This window comes from Adiantum capillus-veneris, chromosome 27 (genome assembly GCF_014529385.1).
Source record: "Adiantum capillus-veneris isolate H3 chromosome 27, ASM1452938v2, whole genome shotgun sequence".
Taxonomy (NCBI): Eukaryota; Viridiplantae; Streptophyta; class Polypodiopsida; order Polypodiales; family Pteridaceae; genus Adiantum; species Adiantum capillus-veneris.
In genome coordinates this window covers 123373249-123393404 of record NC_140957.1, presented here as the reverse complement: position 1 = coordinate 123393404, position 20156 = coordinate 123373249, and the positions used below count along the sequence as shown (strand labels likewise).

The 20156-nt window shown below is 45.2% G+C and overlaps 1 protein-coding gene across 3 annotated transcripts in view; it reads left to right on the top strand.

Moving 5' to 3' along the window:
* Window positions 1-20156, top strand: part of LOC147422694 (uncharacterized) — a 127682-nt gene that overhangs the window by 61415 nt on the left and 46111 nt on the right. For all 3 annotated transcript variants that reach the window (XM_086502636.1, XM_086502637.1, XM_086502639.1), the window contains 11 exons: window positions 2504-2620; window positions 4054-4165; window positions 4252-4449; window positions 4775-4864; window positions 6422-6619; window positions 6754-6831; window positions 6927-7136; window positions 7216-7389; window positions 8104-8302; window positions 8404-8492; window positions 8680-8799. In XM_086502636.1, coding sequence (XP_086358762.1) covers window positions 2504-2620; window positions 4054-4165; window positions 4252-4449; window positions 4775-4864; window positions 6422-6619; window positions 6754-6831; window positions 6927-7136; window positions 7216-7389; window positions 8104-8302; window positions 8404-8492; window positions 8680-8799 — 1585 coding nt within the window. The remainder of the gene's footprint in view (window positions 1-2503; window positions 2621-4053; window positions 4166-4251; window positions 4450-4774; window positions 4865-6421; window positions 6620-6753; window positions 6832-6926; window positions 7137-7215; window positions 7390-8103; window positions 8303-8403; window positions 8493-8679; window positions 8800-20156) is intronic.

Genomic DNA, 20156 nt, shown 5'->3' with positions numbered 1-20156 from the left:
CAAAACAGAATTGATGCAGGACAAGCGAAATACTATGAATTTGAGAACATGTGCAAGCAAAGTGTCACAAGGCGATGGGAAATCAAGTCTCTAGCATTTGATGTATGCGTGGTCCAAACAATACTTTACGGTGTAGAGGTATGGGGGGGGAGTATCCCCGCTAGCACTTGGAATGACATTGAAAAGATACAGAAAAAATTCCTATGTAGACACATGGGGATCAAAACTACCACCCCATACTCAGTGATGCTTTTGGAGACAGGAAAGAGACCCTTGGAAATGCAAGCCTTACAAAGGGTACACAGATACCTCATGAAAGTTAAGATGATGCCGGAGAGCCGTCTACCCCACATGACATGGCAAGCCGGATGTAAACCGCAAAAGAATTACAAGAGTAAATTTCTCACATCCAGTCTCGTAGAAGACATACGGAAATGGTTCTCTAGATGGAATGTGGGAGACCATGTGGACATGCACATAGAGGAAGGCACTGAACATGAGCATGGGCTGAATTTTGAGAGAAGCATACTTGAAGCCCTACACACTAGATGGAGTACAACAGTACACAGGTCCAAATTTGAATACTACGGCAAACACATCAATACACGATATTGGGAGACCTACAAGACTGGGGACACCCAGATGCATATCAGGACACCTATGTCCCACCGGGCAAGACGGGCCATTACTTTGATGCGGACGCGATCACACATGCTCAAGATTGAAACGGGAGGGTGGCTGAATATTAAGGAAAATAGAAGGACATGCACACAATGCAATTTAAACAAAGTGGAAAGCGAGGCCCATGTCACCATCGAGTGCCCAACATACGCACACATCCGTGCTGATTTCCCATTGCTATTGCAAGGAGATGTCACCTTTGAGGAGCTTCTCTCTCGGACATACCCCTCCCGAGTAGCTTTAGGCATCTACTTTGCCAAAGTATTGGATCATCACACAACACTAACACACAAGAAAGCTACTAGCCCACTACCCCCTCTACACACATGAGGGGAGCCTCTTGTAGATTTTTTTATTTTTTTTTTGTGGTCCCATGGGTCATTTTGGCCCCCCGAGGACGTAAATACAACATCATCATCATCATCATCATCATCTCTCTCTCTCCAGCGTTTTCGGCGCGCGTGGCTCACACTCTTTCTGCTGCTCACTCTCACAATGATTGCATCACATGGTTATTTGATTGATTGTGGACTCCCCCCCCCCCCCCCCCCCCCCCCCCCGCGGGTGAGGATTCTTGGCCAGAGGCAGAGGCATGACATATTGCCCTAGTCCCCTTGGGCTATGGTTTGATTTGTTGTCTTATTGCAATTTGGCAGTCCTTGGATGCAGATTACTGCTGTCCAAGCCACTTTTGCACGCTTTGCTGTTGCAAAAGCCTTAGTTTCTCAAGCTCCCCATGGCGAAAATCTCATGGAATGTACAGGGCTTGGTGGGACCCACTTTGAGTGATGTCAGGGATGGTAGGAGCTTCAGGGATGCTTGGTACATAGAGCCATGTGCAAGCACAAAACTGCATAGGGTCAATGAAAAACGAGGATGGGAGGGGGGTTGTATTTTGTTATTTGACTATTCAAGGTAGGATCAGGAAGGTGGAAAAGTAGACTGCAGGAACTTCTACCATGAGCTTTTCTAACAAAATAATCCCAAGAGTCTAGTAACAGTTTTTATGTCTTACTTACTAGGCTAGCAACTTGATATAGCCATTGGTGGATGATATTTTTCTCTACTCCAAGAAAAAATTGAGCTAGAGTCGTCCCCATGCCAAATGGCAGGAGAGAAGCGATGTCCCATGCGAAGGAAGTCCACCATGAGGTTCAGGCGTCATGTGGCTATGAGAGAGTCCACTTTGAGCGAAGAAATCTGTAGAGATTATGGAGGGAGGCTTAGAGATCCATTCATGATAATGGCATGCTAATTGCAATGTGAATTAGACAAGGGAGATAGGTATGCAATAGAATGTATAGGGAGATAGGGATGCAATAGAATGTATATACAATACTAGATTGATTGATCATGATACTATATGTGAAGAATGTACAAACGAGCTCATTATATAGAGCTAGTGCAAGCTTCTTATCTGGCATCATTGATAACAACATACCTTGGGTTCCTTTTCCACATATGACCACATGTTTCTTTTCCACCTATGCATCACATGTTTTGATGCCACCTATGTATCTCAGTAGGATAGAGGAGATACACACCATCATAGGACGAAGCCCACAATCCTCAACAAAATCTAACTTGTTGATGCCCTGTTTAAAAGTGTACCCTCTTATTTACCTTTTGTTCTAGGGTCACTTTACAGTTGGCAAATGCTCGCCATACTCTCCGTTCTCCTTTCCATCTAAAGGTCCGCACCATCTGTCATTTTAATATGAAAATGACGCGGACAGCTGAGTGCATGCAATTATAGTTTATTATTTACATTTTCGATTTGAGATTTAAATTTACGTAATGCTGTTTTATTTTGTGTTTGCAGGGACATTCCACGGAACAATGTGGTGCAATATCAACCGCAAGATTTTCAAGAAGATTTTGTAAAGGAGGTTTTAACAAGCGAGGAGTTGTGCTCCTTTTTAGGAACAGTAAAATCAAGGTAAGAAGACAACTTTTTCAAGGGTGTATGCTTATTCTTTTCTGGAAAAGGCCAGATTTCTGCAGGATTGATGGAAAGAGCACACAATTTAATAAAGAAAGAACAAGTGCTCAAGCTCACTTTTAATTTACTTTCCTCTCTTGCTCTCAACTGTGGACTTCTCTAGTCTAGTCTTTCTATCTTTGTAAACTTTAGGTTACCTCACACACAACACTTTGCATACACTCTAGTAGCTTATCTATTATGTAGCTCTATGCCCACTATTTCTTTTTACTCTCTTTGCTGTTGAAAAGTTCGTGGTGCGGCCAAGAAGGGCCTTTCACTGTGAGAGTTTGGGGCTTGAACAAGAACACACACCCACTTGTTTAAGAGAAAAGATCATTGAAGAAAACATTCAGTTCAGCCATGAAAGCTCCACTCTTACACAAGCCCAAAAGTAACTCAAAACTCATGTGTGTCTAATGATTTCATGTAGCCTTAACCCCAAGTACATAGATAAAGTGCTTGTTGGCCCTGTAGAAAACCCTATCTTCCTTCCTCAATTATTCCTCAAGGCGATTTTATGGAAGCTTAGGCACTTCCATAGACAAGCCCACACACTTATTTGATGAGAGAAAACCCTAATTGGTAGCCTCACACTTAAAGACAAGGTGGAAGGAGGGGTGGACTTAACTAGTGCACGATGGAAGAGCCGTGTCCTTTAGAAAAAATTATTGTTTGTCCGAAGAGGATTGCATGCGAACCGACCCAAACCAGATGGATGAAAGTACAGAACTTTGCCGCGCTTGGGGCAAAGTGAAAGATCAGGAAGCCCTTATCTTTTTTGATGGAGGAGCCAAGGCTAAATTCATTTCACGTGAATTGTCGCGAGAGAATCTAGACTTGGGGTGTCCAAGTTTGTTACAGCTCAACATTTATTTCTTTGGCAATTTTGACCTTGTAAAGAGGTTTTCAGTAGTTGACAGCGTAACAGAGTGGTTTCTATGAAGAGATACATGCGGATCGGTGTTAAATGGGAAATCCTTCTCAACATCATGCTATAGCTGAGGTCTGCCAAGGACTCACTCACACCCTCCAAGCAAGAGGGATTACCTTTTCACTCATTCTTCAAGGACAGGAGACCTCTATCAAGACTACTTTGCATGTACATGGAGTGCTCTTTTCATATGAGAGGTGGTAGTGGAGCACGATCCTCGTCAGCTATTATCACACTTCTCTGTATAACCATGAGAATATTTCCACGCCTCTTGTGATTCCTGCATATTTATTGGAGTTCAATTAAATCTGTTTGTTTTCCTTTCGGGGCGGTTTTGTCTGCGCACACGCGTGCTCGCGTGTGTGGGTGTGCGAGCAAGATCCAAATGAGAAGACAGATCCAAGATATCCACCACCAAAATGAACTTAATCAACTGCCTTCTGTTGTTATTTCGTAGGTTAACGTATGCTTTGCAGCAAAATGAAGCAGTGGATTTGTTTGAGGATGACTTTGCAAATTTGGCCGAAGAAGAAGACCATCCAGGCCATAAGGCAATTACTAACATAATGGTAACAAGGGGTCATGTCATCAGAACAGCGTCATTTCAACTATGAGGGGAACAAATGCATCATTGCTAAAATTCAAATTGGCATAGGAGTATCAATCTTTCTCGGACCTCCTCTACAGTAAGGGCAAGATGGTGTCTTCTATAGATTGGATGCCTGGAAAGCATGGAGTTTTGGCAGCAGCCTGTTCCGAATCAAAATCCTTTGATGAGAGGTTACAAGTGTCCGGGAAGCCAAGCAACTCTTATGTTATGATTTGGAGCTTCTCAGATCCAATCTATCCTCAGGTGAGATTATGTGAGTCTTGTATGGAATAGGAACAGCTTCATAAGATTTGTGTTAACTCTTCTAATCTGGGTTCTTTGTATATTCTATTCGTCAATTATGTCCAAAACTTCACTACACTTAAGTTTTCCAATATAAGTTTTCTTGTAGGCATGAATTCATCGGCATTAATGTAAGCTGTCAATAATATCAATATCAATTTTTTTAATTGCCAATCCAATCCTTTCTATGATCAAAGATCATGCATCAGACAGTTAGCTGTGTAAGTATAGAAAAAGCTTTGCACGCCTCATTCTTTATTGCTCATGCCTTTATTGCTTGTGACAGATTATTTTGGAAAGTCCTTCCGATATCTTTAGCCTGCGTTTCAATCCAACAAAACCAACACTTATAGCGGGTGGCTGTTATAACGGACAGGTGTGATTATAGTGTTTTAGATGGAATCAAAGGATCTCATCCTTTTAATGTGACTTCTTTAGTGCTAACTACTTTTCAGGTGGATTCTGCTGTATTTGTGCATGGTCTTTCACATGCAGCTTTCTTTTGCATGAAAGGTCTTTTCAATAATCTTACTTGGCACTTGCATGTGAAAGTGCTAAATTGCATGACACAAATTGTTGACTCATTTCAGTGAAAAAGGGCTCCAAATCAACAGATGTCTGAGATGCTCCTTTGTTGTAATGGGTGCCAAGATGAGGTCCTGCCGAAAGCTGCATAGTAGGCTACAGATAATTCTGTCCTTCAACCTGTGGCTTGTGCCAGTTGCTTATTCTCTAGTGTTTTATTGCCTTGTCCAATGACCAGCCAGTTTCAGAAGAAGTCAATGAGCCTCCCTATCTGCCCTGGCAGTTGATGTGGTTTCTTCTTCCGTCGCTTGCTCTTCCCATTCTACACTTCGACCTTCGTACTTCAGAGCGTGTTGCAGTGTTCTGTTGTGGTAGCCAGGGTTGTTTTCTCTTACACAGTTGCCAATTGTCGGTCGTCTTTGTGATGCACGTGCTGCATCTGCAGGGCTTATGATGAGCCTTTTCCCAATCCTTTCTTCATTTCCCTTGTAGCTGCTATGGGATGTTTTGAACTCTTTGTAGTAGATTTTTCCATTGGGACGGTTATTGTGGGAATCGCTGATGGTACTATTATGAAGCTGTTCTTTGTTTTTTTTTTTTGTTGAAAAATTGAGGTATATATTCGTTTGATTATTGTTAGTAGTCCAATGAGCAATTAAACTTGATAGGGAAATCAGACCTCTTCCTTATATTGCAGAAGCACAAAAATCTTTTATCTTTCAATTAAGGATCTTGTTGATGTTGCCTCACTCATCAATCTTTGGATAACACACTTAAGGCTAGACGACAATAGCAAGCGAGCTAGGAGCATCTTGACAATTTCAGCTGACCACCTGCCACAACTCTTTTTGTGACAAAGATTGGGGGAGCTTCTTTCCACAGCAAGAAGGTATCCACGCTGAAGTTTATGAAGCTCTTCTCTACACTGTGAGATGCACCTAGAGCTTGTGTATGCAACTTGGGATGCTCTGTTTTGCTGGAGGTTGAGCTAGTCCACAATCACTTGGAGCTAGGCTCATTTTCCCCTATACTTTACAATGAGGAGCATACTCATGAAACGTCCAGGTTTTGCCTTCTTTAGGTGGGTAGGTTGTTTCTGTCATAGACAAAATTTTGCAGGTGATTTTCACTCACAGGGTCACAGAGTCCATGGAAAGAGCATTTTCTGCAAACTTGGAGACCTACATCCAGAAAAAGTATGCCGATGGGCCAGAGTCACCTTCATAATAGCATTTTGTAGTTCACACTTGTGTCTTTAACTCTCATAGTATGCTTAGAAATCTTTAATTCTCTTGGAATGCTTATGTGAGGGGAAATAGAATCAGCTGTTAAAGAAAAAGGATAATGTGAAGTTTAAACGAGTTTGTAAGCTGTTCAAGTAGTAATTTTGAAGTTTGTCACCTTCCAGGTGATACTATGGGACATAAGTGCAGCTGAAGAACAAGTAGGAAAGAATGAGAAGGAAAGTGTCAAAGGATTTAAAAAGGATAAGGACGAGGAGAGAAGGCGAAAGGCCCCTAAAGTTATGTTTAGCCTGTTAAGCTTTGTGTCAAAATCGCACACAGCTATTGTATCCGATTTGCATTGGTTACCGGATGTTCAGGTGGTAAGTCTCTTCTGTTTTCCTGTGAAAGTTTCTTCAGGTTTCAGGAAAAGTCATTGTACAGTCTGCACAGCAGAGCAATAGTTGTGCTGAGTAATGACCCACCTAAATTCTGAGTGCCCTTTCTGCTCTTCAAGCTAGAGGGCCCCCAGAAACTTGTGAGACAGTATTCCCAAGAGGCGAGCATGTTAGTCTCAATAGCTGCTGATGGGAAGGTACATTGCCTAAAATGTATTTCTACCACGACAAATAATTTCTTTGTTAAATCCCCTTTGATCTTCTTCAGCATGCATGCTGCTTAATTACGCAGATAATATTTTGGGATGCATCCCTCAAGAAGCATGAGGATATTGACTTAGAAGTGCTTGACGAAACCAAATCTGCCGAATTAGCATCGGAGAAGTATAAATGGAGTCCTGTGCTCCAAGTAGACTTGACATCCTCAAAGACCCCAGAACGGCAAGTGGGGCTTTTAAAGATCATCCTGTCATCAGATTCTCGATTTTTTTGCTGTAATGAGGTGAGCAGGGACACATTTAATTTTTCTGTGTCTGAGCTATTGGACACTTTTAATTGTGTTTTCCTTGTGAGGGAGACAGAGTGGAGATATATTAGACGGCGATATCAATACTTCAAATAGATGTGAACTAGTAAAAAATATTTCAGAATGCCACAATGGACAAGTTCGAAGTCTTCAGCGCTCACCATTTTTTGAAGACATCATACTGTCAGTAGATGTCTGGACTTTTGCTTTGTGGAGAGTTGGTTTCAAGGTAAGTACCATGGTCTGATTCATTAATCATTATAGCACATCTGTGCTTAGTCCGTGGCAATTTCACTGCAGACACTTTTGCATCAGTTTTACAGAAATGGAAACGAGTAGTTTTACCTTTTACTAGCTTGATTGAAATGGAAATGAGTAGTTTTACCTTTTACTAGCTTGATTGAAAAACTTTACTTCAGGGCCAATACATGGAAATTTGCAGTGGGTCCATGGAAGTGTATGCTAGCTAGTCTATCAGTAACTGGGGTAGCCAAAGACCTTCAGGTGGAATCATCCTCACCAAAAGGCTATCTAGAGGCCCATTGCTGCATTCAACAGCATCTTGAAATAAAAGGAAACTTGTAGTTACTGATTGGAACATGGGGTGAACATAAATTGATTACGAACTAGAGGACCTTAATGTTAAGACTGTGGGGATTAATGTTAGATAACATGCGGGGACTTGAAATGCCCATGTACCTCCTCTAACTCAATCCTTGTATTAATAATTAGCTTAAGGACACTTTTTGCTGTTTCTTCATGTGGGGTCTTCCTGGATTCACCCAGAGAGACTGTACGAGCTGACTTTTTGGGAGCTTGCTGAGACACTGTGTCCGTTTATTGGCTCCAGACGAGAAACGTCAGTCATGACTGTCTTTTTCCTGACAGCCAGCAGCTACTCCTGCTAGGGCCTCATTTTCAATTGCTTTCTTGACTTTCACAGAAACCAATTTTTGTGTCACGATCTGTGGAAGGTTATCTCACAGCTGGTTGCTGGAGTCCGTCGCGGCCAGGAGTTATATATATTGGCTCAATTGATGGAAGCATTGAAGTATGGGACCTCTTAGACCATAGTCACCAACCATCTCTGATTGCATCAGTTGGTTCTTGTCAGGTTACTTCATTGGAATTCTGCCTTGCTTGTGAGTGTCATTTTCTTTCTGTTTTATATCCTTAATTGGTAAGAGCATTGCAGAGGGTGCTTGATTGTGTGTTTTCTGTCCATGTTCATGTTTGTGTATAGCTCCTCAGCTTTTAGCAGTTGGTGATATTCAAGGGATTCTTCACATTATGGAAATACCACGGCGACTTCGAAGAATGCAGCACAAGGAAGTAAGGCCATACAACTGAAAAACAATTCCCACACAACATATTGAGGCTTTTGAATTAGAAGCCTTATTATTTAATCTTTCATCAAAAGTTCAATGTTTTTGCAGAGTTCGTGTAAGCAGCTATGATTTACATGCTGCAAGTTAGAGTAATTCCAATTTGGCTTGTGTGGTTTGATTTCTGCTCACAGAAAGCTCTAATGCAAAAGTTTTTTGAGAGGCAAGAAGCATGGGTAAATAATGTTGAAGGACGTGCAGCAGAGAGGACCAAACAAGCTTGCATAAGGCAGAAAGAGGAATTTGACAGAAAGGTTTCTTCAATACTTTCTCCAGTCAGTGTGGTGTGTGTGTGTGCACGCGTGCGTGCGTGTGTGTGTGTGAAATGAAATGTTATATTAAACGTCTTCAAAAAGCCAAAATGACCTATGAGACCAAACTGATACAATCTTGGTGAATCTAGTACAGTGTCTGGGTACAAAATAAAACAAAGTTGAAGTAAAGTGAAAACTAAAATCATCCTCATCATCATCATTAATGCCCAAGGATGCCCGACGTGCTGTCCGAGAAAGTATTGCATCGGTTGTTGGAGAGCATCGTCAATGTTTGCCTCTGTAAATAGTCGTACTGGACGTCTCCCATGTCGTGCTAGAATAGTCCTGATCCTCTAATGGAGCCTCCGTCGATGTCGTGGTCGCCCTCGTAGACGTGGGCATCTAGCTCTCCCAAGCTCAATGGCTTTGTCAACTAATATACCTCTAGTATAGGTGGGCAAGAGACTCTCCTTGTGTCTACGTAGCTCTAGCAAAAACAACCCGAGGCATCTCTCTGATCCTGATATCTCATGATTCTAGCCAACAATGACAAATGTGATGTAACTCTGTCTCTGGCTCTTATGACACAACTTGCAAATCCTGGCCTCCGTTGGTACTCTCCTGAATCTGCCAGTCTTAACCTCTAACTGATGCGATGATGTGCGCATCTGACCAATAGCACATCGTATCCCATGGGATAAATGAGTGTCCATATAGGCTGGTCTGATCACAAATTTATCCTCTGTTAGTTGGAGAAGATCCTCTCTATAGCCATCTTTGTGCCCAACTCCTGTGTCGGCTGTGTCCGTGTGCTCCTGGTATCTAGCTGAATCAGATCCTGACGTATGAGTCTAGTGATCCCTGTCCGTGTGAGAGATAGGGAGGGTGCATCCAAGGAGTATTGGAACGGAGACATCCTGAACCCATGTGATTGAAACCATGATGTTATCTGCCCATACCAACATGTTGTATCCCCCTGTAGCTCTAGTTTTCGGGATGGCTCAAGGGCTAGCCGAGCATATCTATCTCTGGGGAGGTCCCATAAACTGTGCATGAAGGATAGTGATCTACTAATTGCCTGGACGACGAGAGGGGGGGGCAGCTAGCTCGGCTTGAATAATCTTGTGTGGCACTGAGGCCTTAGCGTGAATCATCCAGGGATCATTGAGATTAAAGGCTTCTCCATACATCTCCATCCATCAGTGCTACCAGATTTGCCAGCCGATTTGAAATGTTTGACTCTGGTTTCAATGATTGGTGATTTTACTCCCAGGTGGAGTAGTGAGAAATGTTGTTTTGCTATTGTTTGAACCTCCGAACTACGCAGACGAGATGTCTGGGGAGTGTTTGGTTGTATGCTTGTAAAATAATTGTTGTTGTGACTCCCGGCCCGGACCTCGATGGTTATGCGGGAGGAGTATTAAGAAGTTTGAGCAATGGTTACTCTCAGCACCTCCAAAGGACGCAGACTGCGGTCTGGGGGGCGTTTGGTTGTAAAAGGTCTCTATATCTCCTGGCCCGAACCTTTTTAGGTTATGCGGGAGGAGTGATGAGGGAGTCGTTGAATATCTCCCGGCCCGGACCTTGTTAGGTTATGGGGGAGGAGTGTTCATCGACGACTTTATGTTTCTATGTCTTGTAACATGCATATGTGAGCATTTGTGTTGCATTGTGATGTGCCAACCACTGAATATTCCTACTTGGATGAGATTGCCCGGGTATGTAATTTTAGTGCATCAAGACACCCGTGGAAGGTCAGTACGGTCTGGGTGTGATGGCTAATTTTACTACGCCGGAATATCAAGAGTTCCGATGTGGACGAAAGGAGAAGCTAACTCCTTGATAAAAAGAGCCAAAAGGAGAAGCTAACTCCTTGATCAAAAGAGCCGAAAGGAGAAGCTAACTCCGTGATCAAAAGAGCGGAAAGGAGAAGCTAACTCCTTAACAAAAAGAGCAAATTGAATGTCCCTCGGAATGACCCTCGGATTTTTTTTTTTGAGCTAAACTTGAGTTGTTTTGCAGATATGCTGTAATCGCGGACAATTACTCTCTTTCAAGAAGGAGAGATGTAACAAATTGGTGACGTGCCAACTTACTAAAGAACGGAGCTACCAGCCGAGGGGCCTAAACCCTAGAAGAAGCAGAAGCAGTAACAGATTTCTGAAAATTGCGTAGCTGTTGATGACGTGGTAGATTTCCGAAAATTGCGCTGGCATGATGACGTGGCAGACTGCCAAGGGCTTTAAATATGAGGTTAGGGCTCATTCTCTGGCATGCTTCCTGGAGAAGCTTCAGAGTCTGGAGTACCGGCTTGTACTGTGTTGATGCAATATAAAGAAATGCCAAAAGGGGTGCCAAGGTTTGGAGCCAATACTCTCTCGGGTGGAATTCCGCCACTCCGTGTCGCGTGTCGTCTCTCTCTTTCAGTTCAGTTGTTATTGAAGTGTTAAAAGTCTGTTCAATCTGTTCTTTTCTATTGGCACGTGGTGCCCGTCTTGTGACAGTGGGTATGAGTATGAACTGAGCTTTACAGTGGTGGCTTCTCCTCTATTTGTCCAGTGTCTGGTCTGGTGTGAAGAAATCAGTAATTTGTCTTTGGGATTGTCTCTCTCCATATCTCCACACACACACACACACACACACACACACACACACACATACACACATACTCACACACATAGAGAGAGAGAGAGCCACTAATGAGAGCGCACACAAACAATCAACAAGCTGAAAATGAATAAACTTCCAACTCAAAAGAGATGAGGGAGAAGATCGACTCAGTACTTGGGACCAGAAGAGGGCTGGTCCCCTCCTTAAAGAGAATCTTTATTAGGGAGAATTCTTTGACAAGCACAAGAACCGGAGTGACCCCTCTATTCTAATTCTTCAGACTCGATGGTCAATTCCTTCCCTTGTGGGAAATTTCTGAGAGACGAGCTCTCAATTTTGTTTCCGCCTGTTCCCAGAGCGTGAAGCTCTACTGACCGTTCCCGATTCTGTCCCGGATTCTTTGAGCATAGGCCAAGGCCTCCTCGCTCCTTCTCCATGGAGTACCTGCAAAAGCACAAATACGAAACAACTCATATGGCGATATCTGTTCCTGATTGGTTTTGATAATTTCAGTAGATCTACAATTCCTAACCTTACGATTTGAGTGGACATTTAAATATCTTAAATTTAATAAAAGAAATTACTTAGAAAAGTAAGAAAATAGTCCATTTAGCAACACATAGAGAGAGAGAAATGAAATGTAATAAAATGTTATATTAACGTCTTCAAAAGGCCAAAATGACCTATGAGACCAATCTGCTACAAAATGGTGAATCTAATACCATGTACATTATGCATACATTCCACAATAGTGGGTAGGGGTGGGGTGAAAGCTGATACAAAGGGTGAGCTGATACAATGGAGCTCTCTTGTAGTCGAGGCATTATATACATATACATTAGTATTCGGGACGGCTCCTATGTCGCGCCAGTATGGTATGGATCCTCTGTTACAATCTGCGTCGATATCGAGAGGGCCCTCTCATCCGTGGGCGACGGGACTGCCCCAACTCTATCGCCCGATCAAGCAGTATGCCTCTGGTGTTGTTATGCTGTGGGCGCTGCTCGAACTCCTCTGTCTGTGATTGAAAGAAGTCTGTAATCATCCGCTGTCGCTGGATCTCTCTCATTGTGCCCCTCTTCAAGAGGTCCTCTCTGTGTTTGCGAATCTCCAGTAAGTATAATCTGAGGCATCTCTGATCCTGGAATCTCATGACTCTAGAAAGTGGCCCAAAACCCTCTCTGAATAGACAGTGAAAGCGGCGTCATATCTCATAGTAGATTGGGCAGTGACAACCAATCTGTAACAAAATGGTGAATCTAATACCATGTTTGGGTGCAAAAGAACTAGAACAGAGATACTACTACTAGAATCCATCCTCATATGCACTCTGGATGTCGAGAGAGTATGGCTCGAATCCTCTGTTGTAGTCTCCGTCGATGATGTGTAGCCCCTCTCCTCAATTGTGACCATCTGGATCTCTGTAGCTCCAGTGCTCGGTCGATGAGAGTGCCGGTAGTCGTCGAATGAGTGTGGGCTGAGCAAGAAAAACAAGAAAATAGTCCATTTAGCAACACAAAGAGAGAGAGAGAGAGAGAGAGAGAGAGAGAGAGAGAGAGAGAGAGAGAGAGAGAGAGAGAGAGAGATGAAATGAAATGAAATGTTATATTAACGTCTTCAAAAGGCCAAAGTGATCTATGAGACCAGAAAGTTACAATGTGGTGGATCTGATACAAAGTCACAGTAACAAGATGACAAAATGACAAAATAAAATACTATGAATCCTAAACTGCTAGGTGTGAACTAAGCAGCTAAACAGTTAGCTAGGATAGCTAGATCACAGGAGATCCAGCATCGGTCGTTGGCGGATCTCATCAATCTCCTCCATGGTCAATAGTCTGACAGGGCGTCGTGCATGTCGAGCCAAAGTGATCCGAATCCTGTGATGCAGCCTCCGTCGATGCTGTGTAGTCCTCCGCAGTCGTGGGCGTCTGGATCTCCCCAGCTCAGTCGCTCGGTCAGTATGCCTCTGGTGTAAAGCGACGAGCTCTGCTGTGGTAGTAACTCCTTCGGGTGTCCAATGGCAGCTCTAAACAAATCTATGATCTGTCTGTGAGACTGGCTAGCCTCTCCTCTCATCAGGCTCTCTTTGTGTCTGCGTAGCTCGAGCAAAAACAAACCTAGGCATCTCTGATCCTCGTACCGCATGACTCTAGAGAATGGTCCAAAGCCCTCTCTGAACAAGCAATGGAAGCGGCCTCGTATCTCGTAGTAGACAGGGCAGTGGCATGTGTAGTGCAACTCTGTCTCAGGCTCGATGTCACACAGGGGGCATGTCCTGGCCTCTGCTGGTACTCCGCTGTATCTCCCAATCTCGATCTGCAGCTGGTTTGAAGATGTGCGTATCTGGCCAATAGCACATCGTATCCCATGAGACAAGTGGGTGTCCATATATCTGGGCCTCGTCACAAAACCATCCTCCGTAAGCTGGAGAAGATGCTCTCTGTAGAAAGCCATCTTCGTGCCGGGCTCCTGTGCTGGCTGTATCCTTGTCCTCTTGGTGTCTAGCTGAGTCAAGTAGTGGCGAATGAGCCCGGTGATCTCGGATTGTGTAAGAGTCAGAGAGGGCGCATCCAGTAAGTACTCGAAGGGAGGCAATCTGTCTATGCTGAACCCATGCGCCTGAAACCATCATGTCATCTCCTATACGAGCATGCTGTATCTCCCTGCATGGCTAATAGTTGAGAGGACTCAAGTGCAAGGCGTGCATATCTGTCTCTGGGAAATTCCCACATGCGGTGTATGAAGGAGACAGATCTGGTGAGCGCCTCAACCACTAGTGGGGGGGCAGCTAGCTCTGCTCGTACAATAGCTCGTGGTACTGAAGCCTTGGCTCTAATGAGCCGCGAGATCATAGAGACCAGAGGCTTCTCCATGTCCCCCATCTATCACTGCGGCTTGTCCTCCCGTGATGATCCAGTGAAGGTCCCCAAATCTCAACTCCATGAAGCAATCCAGAAGCCACCAAAGTGTCAAAGAGCTAGAGCTTCGTGAGAGAGAGAGAGAGAGAGAGAGAGAGAGAGAGAGAAAATGTTATATTAACGTCTTCAAAAGGCCAAAGTGACCTATGAGATCAGAAAGTTACAATGTGGTGGATCTGATACAAAGTCATAGTAACAAGATGACAAAAATGAAATGACAGAATGACAAAATAAAATACTATAGAATCCTAAACTGCTAGGTGTGAACTAAGCAGCTAGCTGGGATATTTAGATCACAAGAGATCCAACATCGCTCGCTGGCGGATCTCATCAATCTCCTCCATGGTCAGTAGTCTGACCGGGCATCGTGCATGTCGGGCCAAAGTGATCCGAATCCTCTGATGCAGCTTGCGTCGATGCTGTGTAGTCCTCCGCAGTCGTGGGCATCTGGATCTCCCCAGCTCAGTCTCTCGGTCGATCTGTGTGCCTCTAGTGTGAGGCGACGAGCTCTGCTGTGGTAGTAACTCCTCCGGGTGTCCAATGGTAGCTCTAAAGAAGTCTGTGATCTGTCTCTGAGACTGGCTAGCCTCTCCTCTCATCAGGCTCTCTCTGTGTCTGCGTAGCTCGAGCAAAAACAAACCCAAGCATCTCTGATCCTCGTACTGCATGACTCTGGAGAATGGTCCAAAGCCCTCTCTGAACAAGCAATGGAAGCGGCCTCATATCTCGTAGTAGACGGGGCAGTGGCATGTGTAGTGCAACTCTGTCTCAGGCTCGATGTCACACAGGGGGCATGTCCTGGCCTCTGATGGTACTCCGCTGTATCTCCCAGTCTCGATCCGCAGCTGGTGTGAAGATGTGCGTATCTGGCCGATAGCACATCGTATCCCGTGAGACAAGTGGGTGTCCATGTATCTAGGCCTCATAAAAAAACCATCCACCGTAAGCAGGAGGAGATGCTCTCTGTAGAAAGCCATCTTCGTGCCTAGCTCCTGTGTTGGCTGTATCCCTGTCCTCCTGGTGTCTAGCTGAATTAGGTCCTGGCGTATACAGATCCACATACGACTTGAAGATAGGTACAATAGTGGATAGGCTCCAAGTATCAGGCAAGCCCTCACACATGGCACGGTTAAACATAACTGCTAGAAGCTCTGCTAGTAGATCCCTGGCATGCGTGAAATGCTCAGCCACTAAGCCATCATGATCGTATGCTCTCCCAGTCCTCATCCTGTCAATAGCCTTCCTCACCATCCCGGCGGTGAAAAAAGCACATGTGTGTGGGCATCGATCGGGGGGGTCAGGAAGGGGGGGCTGCTCAGGAACTGTGTACAGAGATGATGCGTAATGGCCCCAGTCCTCTGTAGAAGTGATGGCGGCGGGGGGGGGGGGAGTGCTCCTGAAAGAGGCGCCATGCCTCACGTGAGTCCTGACTCAAGAATAGCTGGTATAGATCCTGCTCTAGGCAAGCCAAAAATGCCCTCTTCTTCCGCCGCACTAGGCGTCGGAAGTCAATCTGTGACTGTCTGTCCCCCAAAAGCACCTCCCTCTGAAGTCTAGCTCTAGTGTCTCGGCATTCCTCATCATACCAACTTTCTGGGGCATGCTCCCCGAGCGGCGTCTCTGCTCAGGCTGGGTATGTGGGTATGCTTCTGCTGCTGCATCATGTAGTGTCTGATTCAATATAGTAGTAAGATCCTCCAGAGGTTGCCCTGGCTCCTCTGTGCACAGGCATCTGTAGATCCCATCTATGTATACAGAGTCCGTCTCCCGTGTAAGGTGTAGTGAAGATAGTCAACGACACAAGAGCATGATCCACTGCCACACCAACAGGTCTGGGTCCAACCATGAGATCCTGGATACTAGAGATGAGGCTCGGTTGTGCCTGACATAATGCATTGTGTTGGCTCCATGTCTGTGTGGAAAGCATGTAAAACCCCCCGAAGCGAGAAATCTCTGTAGGCCATTCAAGATGGCCAATCCATGTGCAGTTCCCATGTCTATCAAGTGTTGTCCATACTCAGTGTGTTCTCCATCTTGTGATAGTCTGGATAGGCCTCATCCAGCTCTCTCAGCATCTCCTCTGAAGTATCATAAAATATTGTCTGATGATGGGCAATCCTAGCATTGAAATCCCCTAGAATGATGATGTCACCATCTCTAGAGAACTCCCATATGTCATCATCCAAAATAGAAAAGAGGGACTGTCCTCTGGGTGGTGCATACACTGACGTGCTCGGAGGAAAGTAGCAAATAGCAATGTATAGATATCTGGCTGTCTCTGCTCTCAGTCTCACCCACATGTACCTAGCTTGCTCATCCCTGCGAGCTATGTGTATGAATGGATGCAAATCCTCCCTAAATAACACTGCCACTCCTCCTGATCCCCGCCCTCTGTTCTGTGTTCGTGTCTCCTGTCTACAGGTTGTCTCCCATCTATATCCACTAATGTGAGGCATAGACTGCCCAGGGGCCTGATGTGTCTCAAAGTAGAAGACGATGTCTCTTTGTAGCGCGGATAATGTGTCGTGCTCTCTACAGTGTGGGTGCCCCTCAGTGCAATGTGCGTGACAATCTCACTCAAACAAATGGAAACTCTCTCAAACAGAATGAAACATAGAAACAATAGATAAGAACAGAGATACGACAGTGGACCAGAACATGTGGACTCGACTAGCTCAAAGAACCATGTACAGACTCTGGCGTGGCAGCACACTCAGTTCTACCGAGGACTCACAGGTACAAATGGGGTGTCGAGGCTCAGATGTGCAAGGATGGTGACACTGTGCTCTGTGTAAGACTCACTGCTCTCGAGGACGATGCTGGACCAAAGGTGAAGCCGATCATCCCGATGACCAACCACTACTACTCATATGTACCGCCATAAAGGACCACCAACGGCTCATAAATGTCAGCCATGTGGTGACCTGGCCACGATGTCCACTAGACCACCGTCGGTACCCTGCCACTGCCACTGCCACGTGTCACTCCCAGCCCAGAGGGTCCGCCCAGTGTGAAACAGCCTAGACTAACTGTACTAATTGTCCAACTGTTTGCCTGTCCTGTGAATAGACACTGTAGCCCTGCTACAGGTTGCCCGCCACAAGACCGCTCATCGTCCCGGTGAGAGGAATACTGAAAAAACTGTGAAAGAAAACCATTAGGTACTGCATCTGTACATCTTTCTTGTAGCAGGTTCTAGGCCCAAAGTGGAGTTTAAACACACTGCATTGCTTGCGAGACTCAGTATGATTGCATAATCCAAGAATCCTAATTGGCAAAAAAAATGATGCTCTCCAGCAAAGAGATAAGCTCAATTTGATTCCAGTGCATCTTTATCTGCCCTAACCATAGTGATAGGAAAATGACCTGGTCTACGCTTGCAGTTGCTAGATGAACCTTGCCACACTTTTTGCAACAACACTCTTCTCGAAAGGTGGGGTGAGGGGAGGGTAGGGGCGAGGGCTTAATGGAGTGAGGGAGAGGGTAGGGGCGAGGGCTTAAGGGGGAGGGTAGGGCGAGGGCGAGAGGGGGGAGGGAGGGTGAGGGACTAGGGCGAGGGGGAGAGGGGAAGGGTAGGGGGCCGAGACCTCTTCTTTAAGTGCTTTGGAGTCCGCCTTAAGTGCTTGTAGCTCTGCGTGCAGGTCCTCTTTCTCTTTCTTCCACTGCGCGCCTTCGTTGAGAAACATTTGAAGAAGGTTGGCCTTCTCTTTCCACCATCCCTCCGTATCTGCTTTCTAGTCTTTCATCTCCCTTTCCATTTGTGTTATCCGCTTGTTAGTAAGCACAAAAGTTGCTTTCGGACGGGGCTTACACACTGGCGAAGCGCTCATGACCTCCATCAAAAAACCCAATCTGCACTTTTGCAAGGCCAACCCACTATGTCCACATCACACATACATCCATGTCTTGCATAATGCATACATATGTTTCCCTCATATCAATCATACATTCTTGATATTTGATTTTCTGATTTTCTGCTAGTTTTTTGTCGAAGCTGTTGTGCAGGTTTTTGCAATTTCTTTCGATGTTCTCCAATCTATTGAGTTTCCACTTATGCATATGCTATCCCCTGTGGTTGGTACGCTGAGTTGAGAGAGAGAGAGAGAGAGAGAGAGAGAGAGAGAGAGAGAGAGAGAGAGAAAGAAAGCTTTATTAACGTCTACTAGAGGCCGAACTCGACCTATGAGACAAAATCGATGTACAACTGTCAATGCCCTTTGGGTGACCAGAAAAAGGACAAAATATAACATGAAATAAAATAAAATAGGACTAAATTAGTAGGATAGGAGTGATGAGTGGAGTGGGGTGGGAGATGGAGCACTAACACTAAGGGTATGTGAAATATATGTGTAGGGGTGTACAAGAATGCAATGCAAACTAGCTAGCTCCATCCAGTCCCATAATGAGGATGTAATATCTGATACATAGGCGATGGCGAAGTAAAAATCCCTTGTAGCATGATCTCCGGATGTAGATGTAAATGAGCGATCTGCTCCTGGATACGACGCTGATGACGAGCCCGAATCTCTGTAATCTCCCTCTCATGTAGTACAGGTGTCTGGAAACCAGGTGCTCTCGGTCTTCGTCTGGCTCGAAGGTCCTCGGCTCACTGAAGGGTAACCCCCTCCTGTGTCGGTATATGCACTGTAGTAAATCTCTGAAAGAAGTCAGTGAGCTGGAGCTACCGTCTCTCCCTCCTTGTAATAGGATCCTGTAGTAGCATCTCCCTATGACGCTGTATCTCCGTCAAGAACTGGCCAAATCGGCGCTGGTCTGTAGACTCCATGATCTGGCGTAGTGTGGGGTGTCCACTGAACAAGGAAGTGTATCTGTCTCTGATGTCACTGTATGCTCTGCACCTGCATACGTAATGCTCCTCGCTCTCAACCTCCTCCTGACATAGTCTTCAGATCCTCTCTGCTCTAATGACTCATGCCGCTCTGCCTGCCTCAATCTGAAGCTGGTGTGATGATACTCTGAGCTGGCCAATCGCCACTCGGGCACTGTGGGGCATGTATACATCCATATATCTGGGCCTCTGGATAAATCCATCCTCGGAGATGCTCAAAAAGGAGTCTCTGTAGTATAGCATCTTCGTGGGCAGGGGCTGGTGGGGTGTGATCCAGGTCCGTGTCGTGTATTGCTGTAATAGGTCCTGTCTCATAACTCTGTTCCTCTCACTATGTGAGAGCTGTATTTGTGGGGCATCTGGATCGTACTGAAGAGGTGGTAAGTGGTCTATGTCCCACCCACATCGAGTCAATAACTGTATCATCTGTGCATACCATGATCCTGTGTCACCATCCTTCGCTAGCTGTCTAGATGCCTCAAAAGCTCTGCGAGATAGTCTAGCAGGGTCCATATCTCGTACTCTGTGAATAAAGCAGACCACCTGGAAGAGAGCCTCTACTAGCATGGGCGGGGCAGCAAACTCTGCTCTGATAATGTCATGTGGTACTGAAGGTTTACTACGAATCACCCGTGAGAACATCAAGATCTGTGATCTCTCAATCTGTGTCCAAAAGGAAGTAGAGAGCCCAGGTGCCCAAACTGCCGCTGCATACATCAATGCTGGTGTGACCAAAGTATCAAAAAGCCACCCCTTTGTGCGGGGTTCCTGAAAGTGTGCCTGATGACACTGTCGCTCAAGCATGGCCAGGGCAGCATATCCTCGTGTCAATCTATCCCTCGCTGCTCTTGTCATAGAGAAGCGTCCCGCTGTGCTAGCAAATGTGATACCCAAGTATACATATGAATCCACCACCTCAATCTGACCTCCTGTAAGGGTGAAGATCGCCTGTCGTCTAATGTGTCCAGATGTGTGAA